The 13,476-nt window shown below is 38.5% G+C and overlaps 3 protein-coding genes across 8 annotated transcripts; 2 read left to right on the plus strand and 1 right to left on the minus strand.

Annotated features, from left to right (window-relative positions):
• Nucleotides 1-62: 62 nt before the first annotated feature.
• Nucleotides 63-4,871, minus strand: LOC104709082 (aberrant root formation protein 4). Of its 5 annotated transcripts, none has more exons than XM_087460638.1 (13): nucleotides 4,584-4,871; nucleotides 4,179-4,343; nucleotides 3,934-4,083; nucleotides 3,734-3,806; nucleotides 3,336-3,502; nucleotides 3,161-3,220; nucleotides 2,908-3,058; nucleotides 2,462-2,790; nucleotides 2,306-2,377; nucleotides 1,835-1,912; nucleotides 1,416-1,574; nucleotides 972-1,023; nucleotides 63-491 (listed from the first exon to the last, which is right to left on the minus strand). In XM_087460638.1, the coding sequence occupies exons 1-13, from the start codon at nucleotides 4,680-4,682 to the stop codon at nucleotides 244-246; spliced, it is 1,803 nt and encodes a 600-aa protein (XP_087316764.1). In that variant the 5' UTR covers nucleotides 4,683-4,871; the 3' UTR covers nucleotides 63-243. The 5 variants fall into 5 exon arrangements, with proteins under 5 accessions (XP_087316764.1, XP_087316763.1, XP_087316767.1 ...); XM_087460637.1 differs by having other exon boundaries at nucleotides 63-503; XM_087460641.1 differs by having other exon boundaries at nucleotides 3,332-3,502; nucleotides 4,584-4,711.
• LOC104705370 (trafficking protein particle complex II-specific subunit 120 homolog) lies at nucleotides 4,829-10,205 on the plus strand. 2 transcript variants are annotated; one of them, XM_087460636.1, is made up of 10 exons: nucleotides 4,829-5,379; nucleotides 5,593-5,811; nucleotides 5,900-6,082; nucleotides 6,246-6,355; nucleotides 6,441-6,500; nucleotides 6,684-6,972; nucleotides 7,158-7,447; nucleotides 7,680-8,560; nucleotides 8,673-9,578; nucleotides 9,688-10,205. In XM_087460636.1, exons 4-10 carry the CDS (start codon nucleotides 6,255-6,257, stop codon nucleotides 9,909-9,911), a joined length of 2,751 nt encoding a protein of 916 aa, XP_087316762.1. In that variant the 5' UTR covers nucleotides 4,829-5,379; nucleotides 5,593-5,811; nucleotides 5,900-6,082; nucleotides 6,246-6,254; the 3' UTR covers nucleotides 9,912-10,205. The 2 variants fall into 2 exon arrangements, with proteins under 2 accessions (XP_087316762.1, XP_087316761.1); XM_087460635.1 differs by having other exon boundaries at nucleotides 4,835-5,379; nucleotides 5,593-5,799.
• Nucleotides 10,206-11,462: 1,257 nt separating this feature from the next.
• LOC104705371 (transcription factor MYB64-like) lies at nucleotides 11,463-13,106 on the plus strand. Its single transcript, XM_010421358.2, has 3 exons — nucleotides 11,463-11,888; nucleotides 11,976-12,102; nucleotides 12,186-13,106. The coding sequence occupies exons 1-3, from the start codon at nucleotides 11,521-11,523 to the stop codon at nucleotides 12,999-13,001; spliced, it is 1,311 nt and encodes a 436-aa protein (XP_010419660.1). The 5' UTR covers nucleotides 11,463-11,520; the 3' UTR covers nucleotides 13,002-13,106.
• Nucleotides 13,107-13,476: the final 370 nt, after the last annotated feature.

Below are 13,476 nucleotides of genomic sequence, written 5' to 3' on the forward strand. Positions count from 1 at the left end.
TAACTATTGAAAGATTTTTATTGGTGGTTCGGTAAGATTTCTATATCAAAAGTTTCAGATGGTTTTGTGTGACAATAAAATCTTCCTCAATAGATATGATTTGATCAATCAAAGTGCCACGACTGAATTTGGAATAACCAAAGTTACAGGGAAATGTCAATAAAACATCACGCAGAAATTTTTGTAACACCCAACGTTAACACATAAACAGGACTGTGGTGCTCACGATTGTTTAGTTTTTTTTTACACATGTCTCGTCAGCTTTTCTTCCACGAGTTCGATGCATCTATATAGAACCGATTCAATTGGGTTCAGAAGGCATACACTGTCAAATGAAGATTCGTGACCGTGATCCTCCTTGACGTTCTCAGCGATGCTGCAGCTCACAACAGTTCGAAGAGGCAGAAGCCACTCTTTGTACGCTTTCTCCAGATTCTTCTTTGACAAAACTTCACTGCTTACTCTGCTCCTCTCTTTACCTGCTTCATTTTCTGTAATTTTGCCTTGTCAGATATACAACAAGAACAAGAAAGATTAAATGTGTTACTGATTTGCATAAGATTACATTTACACACGTAAAATAGAGACATATATACTTTACACGCATCTGCAGACAATTTCATATACCAAAAGAGCTTAAAACATGTCATTTGTATGTACAAGTGTGAATACTTGCAACAGACAACATGATTAATGTTAATCCAAAACAAAAAGATACTGCATGCTATATCTTGTGAGACATTTTCATCATGGATCAATAACTGGTTTATATAAGTTCACGTAACTTGCAGGCTATTTCCAGTCATCAAAACACAAAACACTATCCAGCAACTTGTGATTTGAAACACCTTCTATTAAGTTCAAATACCAACTCGCAAAACTTTAAGAAATCTATTCCTTGATTTACTTGGAAAGTAGTGAGATAAAGCAAAGTACAATTCTTCCATTTATTTTAGTTAAAAAGTTTTTACCTCCTGGATTAAATAACAATGCAAACCTGTAGAGGTTCAGTGCTGCCAGAACCTGGACAAACATCACACAAAACTATTTGTCACACACATGTGCCTCAATATTATATCTTATAAATATTTAGTAGAGAAACAATAACAAGCTCTCCCTATTTTCTATCCGACACTCGCATTCTTATAACCGGTGAAAATTCTTGGATCAGAGTTTTACTGACGACAAATCTTCTAGCAATGGAACATCATAAAATTCCTTAATTAGCGAGAAAAGTATGCTACTCTCATTTGATACTTTCACCTTTTCTCTGTATGTATGTATCTATGTCCCTTAAAGCAATTACAATACCCATATTACTGCATTGCATATGGGCTTACATGATGCACACAAAAGAGAAAATATATATATATATATATATTTATAAAGAATTGATATAGGAACAAAACAATTACCGCATCACTTTGGTCTGGAAGGAGTGGAGGACCACCTTTTGGAGGCCTTAAGACCAACTCCACTAGCTCAATAACAAGCATATCAGCGGTCGCACAATCTGTACCTTGCAAACTACTGCTGCTCATGCTGTCTTTAAATAGACCGAGAAGGATCGCTGTCTGGTTGATTTAGCAAAACAATATTAGTGAACTGAGATACCATTTTTCTTGTGGAAAAGTTAGCTATTACAGCAACAAATTTTAAAAGTAGCTGACTTGTACTTTAACAGTAGTAGCACCGTAAGACTACTGAAGACACTAAGCTGTGTAGTTTATGAACGGACAACGCATGTAAAGGTGTATCTTCATAATCATCATATCTGTGAAGTGTCACATGCTTTACTATCCATAATAGCTCGAGGGGATACAAAAATACTAACCATTGAGGAAGACTGGGAATTCGTGACAAGGGCTCTTAAAACGTGAAACCTCTGAGGAGCTGGGATATCAGAAAGAATCTAATCAACCAGCACCCAAAAAAAAAAGATTGTAAGACGAAATATATAACAATCTCTGTACCCAATGAACGAAGCATTTTTAGAATAAAGAAAGAAAAACAGGGCATATAGACTGAGGGTAGTAAAAGTTGGCTAACACCTCTTCTAGTTATAAAGGATTATAAGCAGATTCAGCACAAGACGAACCATTTAAATTTGTACAATAATTCTGTTTAAAACATATTGAGTTTAGATCTAAAGAAACAAACTCATTTCGAAGTCATAGGAAGCAAAAGCCATTTGAAAGTTTGGGTTGTCTTTTTTTTTTTGTGGATTATGTTATCTATAGAATCAATTTCTGCATCACTCAAAATCAGTTTCCACAAATTGATTAAGTCAAGGGTTATTACTTACCCTCTTCAGTGCCTCAAATGTCTTTTTTCTCAGATCTGCTTCTGGGGCATAGATGATCACTAATGTAACAGCCTGGAAGAAAGAAAGAAACCAGACACTACTTAGAACTCTGATTAACCTGAACGGTGTAAAGATTTAAGAAGAATAGTATTATGCCTGTAAAGCAGCGTAGATGCTAGGTGTGTAGTGTGAACAATCTATTTTCTCATCATTGCATTGAGATGAAGAAACTCCTTTTGTTATGTCAAGCAAGAACTCGATAGTGTGCCTTTTAAATGCCCAGAGCAGATCTCCAGAGGAAAGTATATATTTCAACATCCCATAAGCTTGCCACCTTTTCACTAAATTTCTTTGAAGCTCATCTACATCACTTCCTAAAGCTGCATTAGTAGCCTCTCCAACCTCTTGTGAGATCTTTGTCCAGATGAGTAAAAGTGATGCACCCAATTTGATGTCAGGGAAAGAGCTGACGTAATCATCATCATCTGTTCATATTACATTCGGTGAGACAAACTATCTTGCGACACGAGAAAGGATGTGTGTTATGGATGGATGGAGTTCTGAAATCAGGAAGAAAGTGCTTTTTGAGTTTTGAGATTAACCTCCAGCAACAGTGCTCATTAATTTTTCAGTGTCACTCTCCGTGATTAAACCAAGATGTGTTAAACCACAGTATGTCAAGAAAGGTTCTAACTGCATCAACAGAGGAACACATGAGGCCGCTTTGTCTCTGATGCTAACTGAAAGAATAGCCTGCAAAAATTAGATCAAATCTCAGGTATTGAAGGCAATCTATATGCTCATAAAAGAGGAAAGTAGAAATATATAGAACCAAAGCTGGAATCAAGTACGAACCGTTATCTGTATCACATAGAGACCGAGCAAACAACGGACTTTTACTTCTTCTTCGTTCTTCTGTAAAACAAAGAAAGGAGATCAAAACAGGAGAGTGGAATATTCAAATTAGAGAAAGAGCACTCTGGGTAGTGATTAAGGAAATCCCAATTGCCAATTTGTCAAACTTACAGACCAGTTTTGAAGAAACATCTCGAATTGAAATAGCAATGCCTACAGCCTTATCAAATAAATCTTCAACTTGCACATCTTTTTCCAATGAAATGTCCTTCAAAACATTCAGGACAACTGGAACTGCAACCTTTAGTTGCTCGAAGTGACGCCTCTGAATTGAAATAAATACTGAAACGAAGAAAGTCGAATAACTTTTCACTGCTTCAGTTTACAAGAGCTATATTAACATCTTCAGTAAGAAAAGTGGTTAAGAATTTAAAGAATTTTTTTATCAGGGAAATTCATACTTTTCTACTCTCGAGGTAAAAGCATTACTAGATTTGCAGTCCCCAAGCTAGATTCACTTTATAACAGAAGTTTATAAGTATCTAGGAAACGAGAAAAATCTTCAACTGGTACCTTTAGAGAGCCCATGTAATAAAGGAGTGGAACAACTAGAGGGTGAAAGAGAGCACCTTGCAGCATCAAGTGCCTGGTCATTTAAAGTCAACTTGTAATCTTCTTAAGGCAAATACCAAGTACGAAAAAGAAACTTAAGAATAGTATATATATACTGCCTTGAACTAGCCTGGATCCGAATCCAATTCAAGATCTAATACCTCACAAAGAATTGAAAGCATGTCCCGTGGATTGCATGCTTCCACAAATCGATCAACGATATCCTCAACTAACTGTAAACATCTGCTTGATAGGTCTGCGAACTTGGAAGTTACTTTCGGCAACTGAAATGACAGTTCATCTATAACCTCCTGTAACACAATCAAAATGAGGAAAACTCATAAGCTTGATTCTAAACAAATCCTTCCTTTTGGCTTCCAAAGCAAGTTGAGAACTGACAAGTAACCTGATCCACTTGAGGAGATGATACAACTTTCAAAATTTCATCTAAAACTTCAATAACATCATTTTCCAGTTCATCGTTCTCGGCCAAACAATTCAGATAGCTGACAAGTTCTTTCACTACGCTCTCCAAGTCTTTAAATCCTCCTCCTCCTCCAACTTCAACTGACTGAAAAGAAAACACACGAAATCAATCGATTACTTCAAAATCAGAAGTAACAAAAATACGCTCCAGCCAATCAGGAAACCACGAAGGTCGATACTTAGAACCTAATCAGCGACTAATTTTTTTCAATCGAGGTCCAAAACTCACGACGCGGCTTAAGTATTCATCAATCTCCGAAGCTATTAAATAAATTTCCCCCAGAGAAACAAAATTACACAACCCGAAGAAGTTGAGAAAACTTACACTGAAGCACAAAGCTAAAAGTTCTCGTACACGGCGTGAAGGGGAAGCAGTAACAATCGTCTCCTCAAACTCGGAGCTCCCAACAGTGGACGACGCCATAACGCCAAAAACTTTTCAATTTCGCCTCTGTTTCGTTAAGAGCGAGAGAGTTTTAAATAATCGCGATTTGAACCCGGTTGTTTGGTTATACGAATAATCTTAACCCCATTTAACCTAAATTCTGAATTACGAATAGTTTAAAACTTGTATCCAAACAAACCACGTTCTCTCTCTCTCTCACACACACACACACTTTCTCGTATTCGTCTCTCCTCCAGATCCGGTGCACTTCACCCTCACCGAAAAGATCCTTTACTGGCTCAAACTCTCCTCCTCTGATCTAGCCATGGAACCTGACGTCAGCATCGAGACTTTGTCCATCATTCGGATCGCCGTCCTCCCGATCGGTACTATCCCGCAGACGCTTCTACGGGACTATCACTCGATGCTGCTCCGTCATCACACGATCGCGCTCTCCGCTGTTAGCTCCTTTTACACCGAGCACCAGAAATCTCCGTTTACGAATCAGCCTTGGGACTCTGGCTCTCTCCGGTTCAAATTTGTGCTTGGTGGTTCTCCTCCGAGTCCCTGGGAGGATTTTCAGTCTAATCGGAAGATTCTCGCCGTGATCGGCCTTTGCCACTGTCCTTCTTCCCCTGATCTCGACTCCGTCACTGAGAAATTTAATGTGGCTTGTAAGAGCTATTCATCGGCTCTTGTCCGGCGCTGCTTCGCCTTCTCCCCTGGCGATTCACAAGTGAGCATATTAGTTTCCACTTCACTCTTGTAATTTCGATGCTTCTAGGGTATCTTAGCTCGCTGGTTTGAGATGATTCACTATAGTTGATACTTGATAGTAATGTTTATGTATTACTGTGTTAAGTTCCTATTTTTGTACCAGCGATTTATCTTATAGCCTTTGAATGTGAGCTAATTGACGATTCTATGATCAATGCACTGTCTTGTGCAGCTTGAAGATGGAGACAAGAAGGGTGAAAATTTGATTTTGTTTCCTCCATCGGACAAGCAAACTCAGGAGTTTCATTTACAAACAATGATGCAAGATATTGCAGCTTCGCTGTTGATGGAATTTGAGAAGTGGGTTCTTCAGGCGGAATCTGCTGGCACAATTTTGAAGACGCCATTGGATTCCCAAGCTAGTCTCAACTCAGAGGAGGTTCATGTCTAGGTGTCCTATAATTTAGTCTATGATTCATTTCCTCCTGTGGAAGCTTATAACCATTGTCTTCTAGGCTCATTAGTTTGGTCTAATGCAGGTTATCAAGGCCAAAAAGCGTAGGCTTGGACGTGCACAAAAAACGATAGGAGACTATTCTTTGTTGGCTGGTTCACCTGTTGATGCCAATGCTCACTATTCTACTGCTCTAGAACTGGCCAGATTGACAGGAGATTACTTCTGGTATGCGGGTGCCTTGGAAGGCAGTGTTTGTGCCTTACTGGTAAGGCTTTATGTTGCATTGTTCTTACATTTTTATAGCATTATAGCCAAAAAGTGTATACTGAATCCACTCTTTATCTGAAATGCAATGAATATGAAATTGCTCTCATATGTCTCTCTTTATTTGTTTACAACACCTTAGTATTATGTTTTCTTATTATTAGGTAGATCGGATGGGTCAACGGGATGTGGCTTTAGAAGATGAAGTTAGATATCGGTACACTAATGTAATCTTACACTACAGAAAGTCATTTATTCAAGAAATTGCTCAGAGGTAATTCTACGCATTACCTGTTTGGCACTCTTCTTCAGTAAACTTATTACTAATACGAAATAGCAATCAACTATTTTCCTTGCAGAGTTTCGCCCCTGAGCTTTGAACTCGAAGCTACCCTTAAACTGGCCAGATTCCTATGCAGGTATCATTGTATGCCTTTTATTTCTTGAAATCATAATGGTGTAGTTTCCTATTTTGCCTTCAGTACGCTGCTTAGTTAGTGGTTGCTATGATTTTGTTCAATAGGAAGCTCTTTTCCTTACCTTCTGGCTGGATCACATATTTCTATGATCTTAATCATCATTACAATGGCTTCTTTGTACAGGAGAGAACTGGCTAAGGAAATAGTAGAGCTATTAACCAATGCTGCCGATGGTGCAAAGTCCTTAATTGATGCCAGTGATAGGCTCATATTGTATGTTGAAGTAGCACGTTTATTTGGAGCGCTTGGTTATCAACGGAAAGCAGCCTTCTTCTGTAGGCAGGTCGCCCAATTGTATTTGCAGCAAGACAATCGCTTGGCTGCTATCAGTGCCATGCAAGTTCTCTCTATGACAACTGATGCATATAGAATCCAAAGCAGGGCATCCGTGTCAAAACTTTCTGTTAACAATGTGAGTTTGACAGCATAAGAATTATTTTTCTTCTCTTGTGGTTGATTGAACATTCTTCATAAACATAGTTTGCCGTAGAATTTTTATTAGTACCATCACCGTACACGATCTTGGCGTTTCTCCTTGTATCATACTTTGATGTTTACTTTTTCCTATAATATTTTCTCTTGTGTTTGTTGGTAAAGGAAACTGGGCGCCAACCTGATGCTGGAAAAATGCATCATCATTCAATTGTCTCACTGTTCGAGTCTCAGTGGAGCACTTTGCAGATGGTTGTGCTTAGGGAGATACTCCTCTCTGCTGTTCGCGCTGGAGATCCCCTTGCTGCATGGAGTGCTGCAGCGAGGCTTCTGAGGTGGCATTATCCTCTAATTACACCTTCAGGTCAAAATGGACTTGCTAATTCCCTTGCAAATTCAGCCGAAAGATTGCCTTCAGGAACTCGGTGTGCTGACCCTGCCTTGCCATTTGTAAGGTATTTTTGTCAGCTGTCGACCTTTTGCTTTCGGGGATGTTTTATCAAATTTTCTCACACTTCAAGTAGACCAACAAGATCAGACTAATAATCACTTTCATCCATCTCTTGGCTTCATATTTGCCCAATCTGTGTTTATATTCCAGGATCTTGTTCTATATTTGCTTCGTAGCTGACTCTGACAAATTTTATTTTATGGGTCGTTTAAGCATTATTTTAATTGATCTTTCAGGCTATTCTCTTTCCCACTCCATTCCTCCCAAGTGGACATCGTAAAACGCAATCCAGCAAGAGAAGATTGGTGGACAGGATCTGCTCCTTCGGGGCCATTTATTTATACTCCTTTCAGCAAAGGAGATGCCAACGAAAGTAGCAAGCAGGAATTGATTTGGGTGGTTGGTGAACCAGTTCAGGTCTTAGTGGAGTTAGCAAATCCTTGTTGCTTCGATTTAAGGATTGATAGTATTTATCTCTCAGCTCACTCAAAAAACTTTGATGCGTTTCCTGTCAGTGTGGACATTCCCCCTAACTCCGCAAAAGTGATCACATTATCTGGTATTCCAACAGCAGTGGGACCAGTTACAATTCCAGGATGCACAGTTCACTGCTTTGGTGTAATCACTGAACATGTTTTCAGGGATGTTGACAATCTGCTTCTTGGAGCAGCACAAGGACTTGTATTTTCTGACCCTTTCAGATCCTGTGGATCTGCAAAGCTACGACATGTATTTGTTCCTAACATTTCAGTTGTACCGCCATTGCCCCTCCTTGTGGCTAATGTTGTTGGTGGTGATGGTGCAATTATTCTATATGAAGGTGAAATTCGTGAGGTGTGTATAAATTTTGCAAATGCTGGCACAGTTCCAATAGAACAGGCACATGTCTCGCTCTCTGGAAAGAATCAAGATGCTGTTATCTCGATAGCAGATGAAGCTTTACAGTCTGCTCTTCCCTTGAAACCTGGGGCACAAGTGACTCTGCGTGTGACTTTAAAAGCTTGGCATGTGGGACCAACGGATTCTGACAATGCTGTTAGTAGTGGGAGGAACGCTGCAAGTAACACCGGAAGACCAAAAGACGGAACCAGCCCGTCATTGCTTATTCACTATGCAGGTAGTCATTTCTTCATTGACGTGTTTGTCTGATGTATCTTTCTTTTGCAATGCTTCATGTAGCCTCACGATGACTATAACTAAAAGCATTTGTGTATTCATATTTTTTGCAGGGCCGTTGTCTAACAATGGGGATTCCCAGGAAAAAGAATCTGTCCTGCCACCGGGGAGACGTCTTGTTGTTCCCTTACAAATTTGTGTTTTGCAAGGTTTGTCTTTTGTGAAAGCTCGTTTGCTTTCCATGGAGATCCCTGCACATGTGAGTGACAACCTTCGGGATGAAGACATTGAAAGAGAGAGCAATACAGACAGCCTTGTCAAGATCAATCCCTTTAGGGGAAGCTGGGGACTACGGTTTCTTGAACTTGAGTTATCTAACCCAACAGATGTTGTTTTTGAAATTAGTGTCTTCGTTCAGCTGGAAAACTCTGCCAAGGAAGATGATTCTTCACCAGTGCAAGATTCTCCAGAGTATGAATACCCAAAAACAAGAATCGACCGGGACTATTCTGCTAGGGTACTGATTCCATTGGAACATTTTAAGCTACCGGTTCTTGATGGTTCATTCTTTACAAAGGACCCTCCGCCCGGTAGCCCTTCAAGTATTAGAAATCCGAGCTTCTCAGAGAAGAACACGAAAGCTGAGATAAACACATTGATCAAGAATCTCATTTCGAAAATAAAAGTCCGGTGGCAATCAGGAAGGAACAGCTCAGGAGAACTGGACATCAAGGATGCAATTCAGACAGCTCTCCAGACAACAGTGATGGATGTTTTGCTCCCAGATCCGCTAACATTTGGTTTCAGACTGGTCAGAGACAGTCTGGAGACGGACTCTGAGACAAAGGCTCAGTCTCCATTTCCAAAGGGATCTGTTCTGTCACATGAAGTCACTCCTATGGAGGTTCTGGTTCGCAATAACACAAGCGAAGCTATCAAGTTGAATCTAAGTGTTACTTGCAGAGACGTAGCTGGACAGAACTGCACTGAAGGAGCTGTTGCCACTGTCCTCTGGGCTGGTAATATCCCTGACGTTAAGTAATAAAAGTTCTGTAACATAGATTTTTGCTGCCATTATAGCCGTTTGTAGAAGGTGGGCTTATACATGTCCGTGACTTCTTTTGTCAGGTGCTCTTTGTGGAATCTCAATGGAAGTTGCGCCGCTGCAAGAAGCAAGACACTGTTTTTCACTCTACTTCCTTGTTCCAGGAGAGTACACGATGGTAGCAGCAGCTGTTATTGAAGACGCTAACAATGTACTCAGAGCACGAGCACGAACCGCATCTCCAAACGAACCCATCTTTTGTCGTGGACCGCCTTTTCATGTCCGTGTTGTTGGAGGCGCACTGTGATCCGTTTTTACCCATCCAAATCTGGTTTGGGTATTTTACTATGTTTGTTGAGAATCAAGTTTAAAGTTCTGGTTCAAGTAATGGGTCTTATATATCATATGCTTGTGTGTGGGTTTCTGTGTCTCTCTTTTTTTTGCCTTGGAGCATCATATGATCATCATGCATATTCTGTATGGCTTTTTTTTTCTTTTTGGAATTTTATGGCCTCAGTTCTGAGACCTTTCTTCTCAAAGTAAATTGTTTGTACTCTGCTCAGTAAGTTCAGTTTTCAATGATAAAAGAACGATTATACCATCCCATAGCAATTACCCTAACTTCCACCTCTACAAATAAATTACCATTTATTGAAATAGACACTTAAATTCCCCTAAGCTCGTATATTTGTAATGCAATTTTTTCTTCAACATTTAAATGGCCTTACGGATTATGCAATAAATTGGAAATTCATACTATTATTTATCTTTAAAAAACTTTTAGGATTGTTATATATATTTCTTTTTCAGATTATGGTGGCACAAAAAAGTTCCTTTGGCTGAAACATCTGGCGGTTTTCTAAGAGGATTGTCCTAGTGACCTTTTTCTACTGCGTTTTTCTATCTGAATTAGTACAATGCAAAAAAATTTTTTTGTTAGGGGCTTAATTGAAGGAGAGAAATAGAGAATCGAATTTGGTTTCATTTTGTTGTTGACTTGTTGTAACAATAACATGCTTTCCTGAGGTTGTGAATAAATTTAGTCAAGTACTGCTTACTACGTACTGATAATATGTTAATAGCGATTCATTTATGTAAATATATGAATTCTTTTATATATAAAGTGTTAATACTTTAGTAATTATATTCGAATATTGCTAGATTTTATTGGGTGGGCTTAGACTTCTCCTAAATTTTATCCTTCCAAATAATTGTAGTCAACTAACTAATTTATTACATATATAAATTTATAATTGATGGTCTTTTCATTTACCACTTCGTCGGTTACAGATTTTTTTAAACAAAATTTTAAAAAATTATTTCAACAATTACCCTATGAGATTAACTCACTAGTTATTCCCACCACTTTAACAAGATACATAAAGGAAAAATAATAATTATTCCCTATTTTCTTACAAGTTACACCTCAGCTACATTTTAGTTATCGTGAATTTGTGGGAAAGCGACCAAGCTGGTTATAAACCTACAATATAGTTCTTGTAATACATTATTTCCTTCATATTCGTCAATTATATTGAAAGAAGGCTTTACAGTCTGCATCATACATGATCTAATGGCAGAACAAGAATCTTTACTAATTTACAGTCTTCTTTATTTTTGTGTCATCTTACTTCTGAAATATATATGTAATACTAATTTTTCTATGTTTAGTTGATATATTTCTATAAATTAAAAATATGGATGACTATTTTTTACTAAATATAAGTTTATACTCTTTTTTTATATATACTAAATAGTCAAAATAATTAATGGAATTCAATTGGTAATTAGTGTGCATTTTACTTGCCTCTCATTAAATTCTCATATTCCTTATTACCAGCTTAATTCTATCCCTCCTTTGTGCTCTTAGCTCTCCTCCCCATTCTACACTAAACTTTTCTTCTTCTCTTTCTTTCATGGAAGACCAGATAATACAAGAGAAAAGCCTCGCCCACTGCGCTGCACCGCCTTTGACAGCGGTGGAGAGATTCTTGAACAGCCAAAAGAACGGTACCTTATGTTTTAAGACACAAGAGCGTTCTATAGACCGACCTATTTTCAAGACGGCAAGGGCGATTGAGACTAGAAAGAACAATAAAGAGAACATGATGATGTTTGGTCCGAGGAAGGGGAAAAACTTGGCCGTTAACAGCGGAAACCGAAACGTTATTGGAGAAATGATCGTTAAAGGTGCAACTACTAGAGACTATCAAAAGAGTACTACTTGCAAGAAGCGACCATACAAGAATCTGATCAAAGGCCAGTGGACAGCCGAAGAAGACAGGTATATATGTGTATTGTATGTAAATTTTCGTGCTACTTCATGCGAGCTTGCGTATATGCCTACTGTGGTTGCATCCATATATTATAGGAAGTTGATAAAGTTGGTGAAGCAACATGGAGATAGGAAATGGGCAATTATCTCGGAGAAGCTTGAGGGAAGAGCAGGCAAGCAATGTCGTGAAAGATGGCATAATCATCTCCGTCCTGATATCAAGGTTTTAATAGATCTGTACTCTTAATAAAGTTTATATGACATTCTTGGGTATTAATGTAAATATTTGTTGGTTTTGTTTTCTAGAAAGATAGTTGGAGTGAAGAAGAAGAGAGAGTTTTTGTGGAAGCACACACCCGAATCGGGAATAAGTGGGCAGAGATCGCTAAACTCATACAAGGACGAACTGAAAACTCGATCAAGAACCATTGGAATGCTACGAAACGACGCCAAAACTCGAAACGAAAACACAAGCGTACGAGAAACGTGGATAGTAACAGCAGCGACATCGATGATCTCTCTCCATCCGCTAAAAGGCCATGCATTCTCGAAGACTATATTAAAAGCATCGAGAATAATGATAAGGACAATGGCGAGAACATCATCACTACTGGTGGTAATAATGTTCTTTCTACTTGGAATCTTGATGACGAAGACTCTACATCGTCGCTCTTGGATGATCCTTATGACGAAGAGCTTGTTTTCCTGAGAAATATATTTGCGAACCACCCAGTTTCTCTCGAGCACATGGATTTGAGCCAAGGTTCGGATGAGATAACCCAGTCTTCTTCGTCTGGTTTCATGTTCAAGAACCCTAACCCTAAACCTAGTTCGCACAACAATATTGTTGGAAATCAGTTTGGAACAATGGTCACAACAGAACCTGCCATTACTTCTCACCTCGCATCTGACATCTACTTATCTGATTTGTTGGACGGTTCGGCGTCGTCTTCTTCACTTTCTTTTATGTCTTCCAACAACAGTGAGCATGCTGCTGAAAACGAGTTGTTTGTGCCACAAGCTAACTCCACTGGCGAAAGAAGAGAAATGGATCTGATAGAGATGCTCTCTGGTTCTTCTACTATAGGTGGTACTAATAACATTTGGTTCCCATTGTTCTAGCTACCTTATGAGTTATGACCATGTAATGTCATGAGATCATCTCATATTGATCATTCCCTTCTTTTCTATTTGATTTTATTGTTCTAATAATATTTGTTTTCTTTACATGTTTTATGTTTTTTGTTTTATCAGAATAAGAAAACTTATATATGTCAAAATCACTAGGTTTATGCGCTATATAATTGGTAATCCAGTTTTTCCTTCTACTTTTGTGTTAATATATTTTCTGAATGGTCTCATGTCAAGTTATGCATGCTTTAAATTTGGTTCGTTTTTACGGTTTAAGGTGAAGTTGATTCTCACATTGGCCAAAGTTTTCATTCAAAACGTGGTCTTTAATGACAATACTTGAAAGGGTAAGGTCATATATATGAACGTTATAAATACGTTATATAACTCTTCAGTGTAAATTATGAGCCACAAGAACAACTTTCATATTACGTTTAATTTTCCCCTATATGACACTTTTTAAAAA

The sequence above is a fragment of the Camelina sativa genome, chromosome 8, assembly GCF_030686135.1.
Source record: "Camelina sativa cultivar CO46 ecotype springtype chromosome 8, ASM3068613v1".
NCBI lineage: Eukaryota > Viridiplantae > Streptophyta > Magnoliopsida > Brassicales > Brassicaceae > Camelina > Camelina sativa.

Bases quoted from the DNA above. Each gene is read 5' to 3' on its own strand.
- LOC104709082 (XM_087460637.1), bottom strand. From the start codon at position 4,682: ATGGCGTCGTCCACTGTTGGGAGCTCCGAGTTTGAGGAGACGATTGTT. The intron at 4,084-4,178 runs GTTACTTGTCAG...ATTGTGTTACAG, and splicing joins CATCTCCTCAAGTGGATCAG to GAGGTTATAGATGAACTGTC. The intron at 3,503-3,733 runs GTACCAGTTGAA...TCTTCGTTTCAG, and splicing joins ATTACATGGGCTCTCTAAAG to TATTTATTTCAATTCAGAGG.
- LOC104705370 (XM_087460635.1), top strand. From the start codon at position 4,969: ATGGAACCTGACGTCAGCATCGAGACTTTGTCCATCATTCGGATCGCC. The intron at 5,800-5,899 runs GTTCATGTCTAG...GGTCTAATGCAG, and splicing joins CTAGTCTCAACTCAGAGGAG to GTTATCAAGGCCAAAAAGCG. The intron at 6,501-6,683 runs GTATCATTGTAT...TTCTTTGTACAG, and splicing joins CTGGCCAGATTCCTATGCAG to GAGAGAACTGGCTAAGGAAA.
- LOC104705371 (XM_010421358.2), top strand. From the start codon at position 11,521: ATGGAAGACCAGATAATACAAGAGAAAAGCCTCGCCCACTGCGCTGCA. The intron at 11,889-11,975 runs GTATATATGTGT...CATATATTATAG, and splicing joins TGGACAGCCGAAGAAGACAG to GAAGTTGATAAAGTTGGTGA. The intron at 12,103-12,185 runs GTTTTAATAGAT...TTTGTTTTCTAG, and splicing joins ATCTCCGTCCTGATATCAAG to AAAGATAGTTGGAGTGAAGA.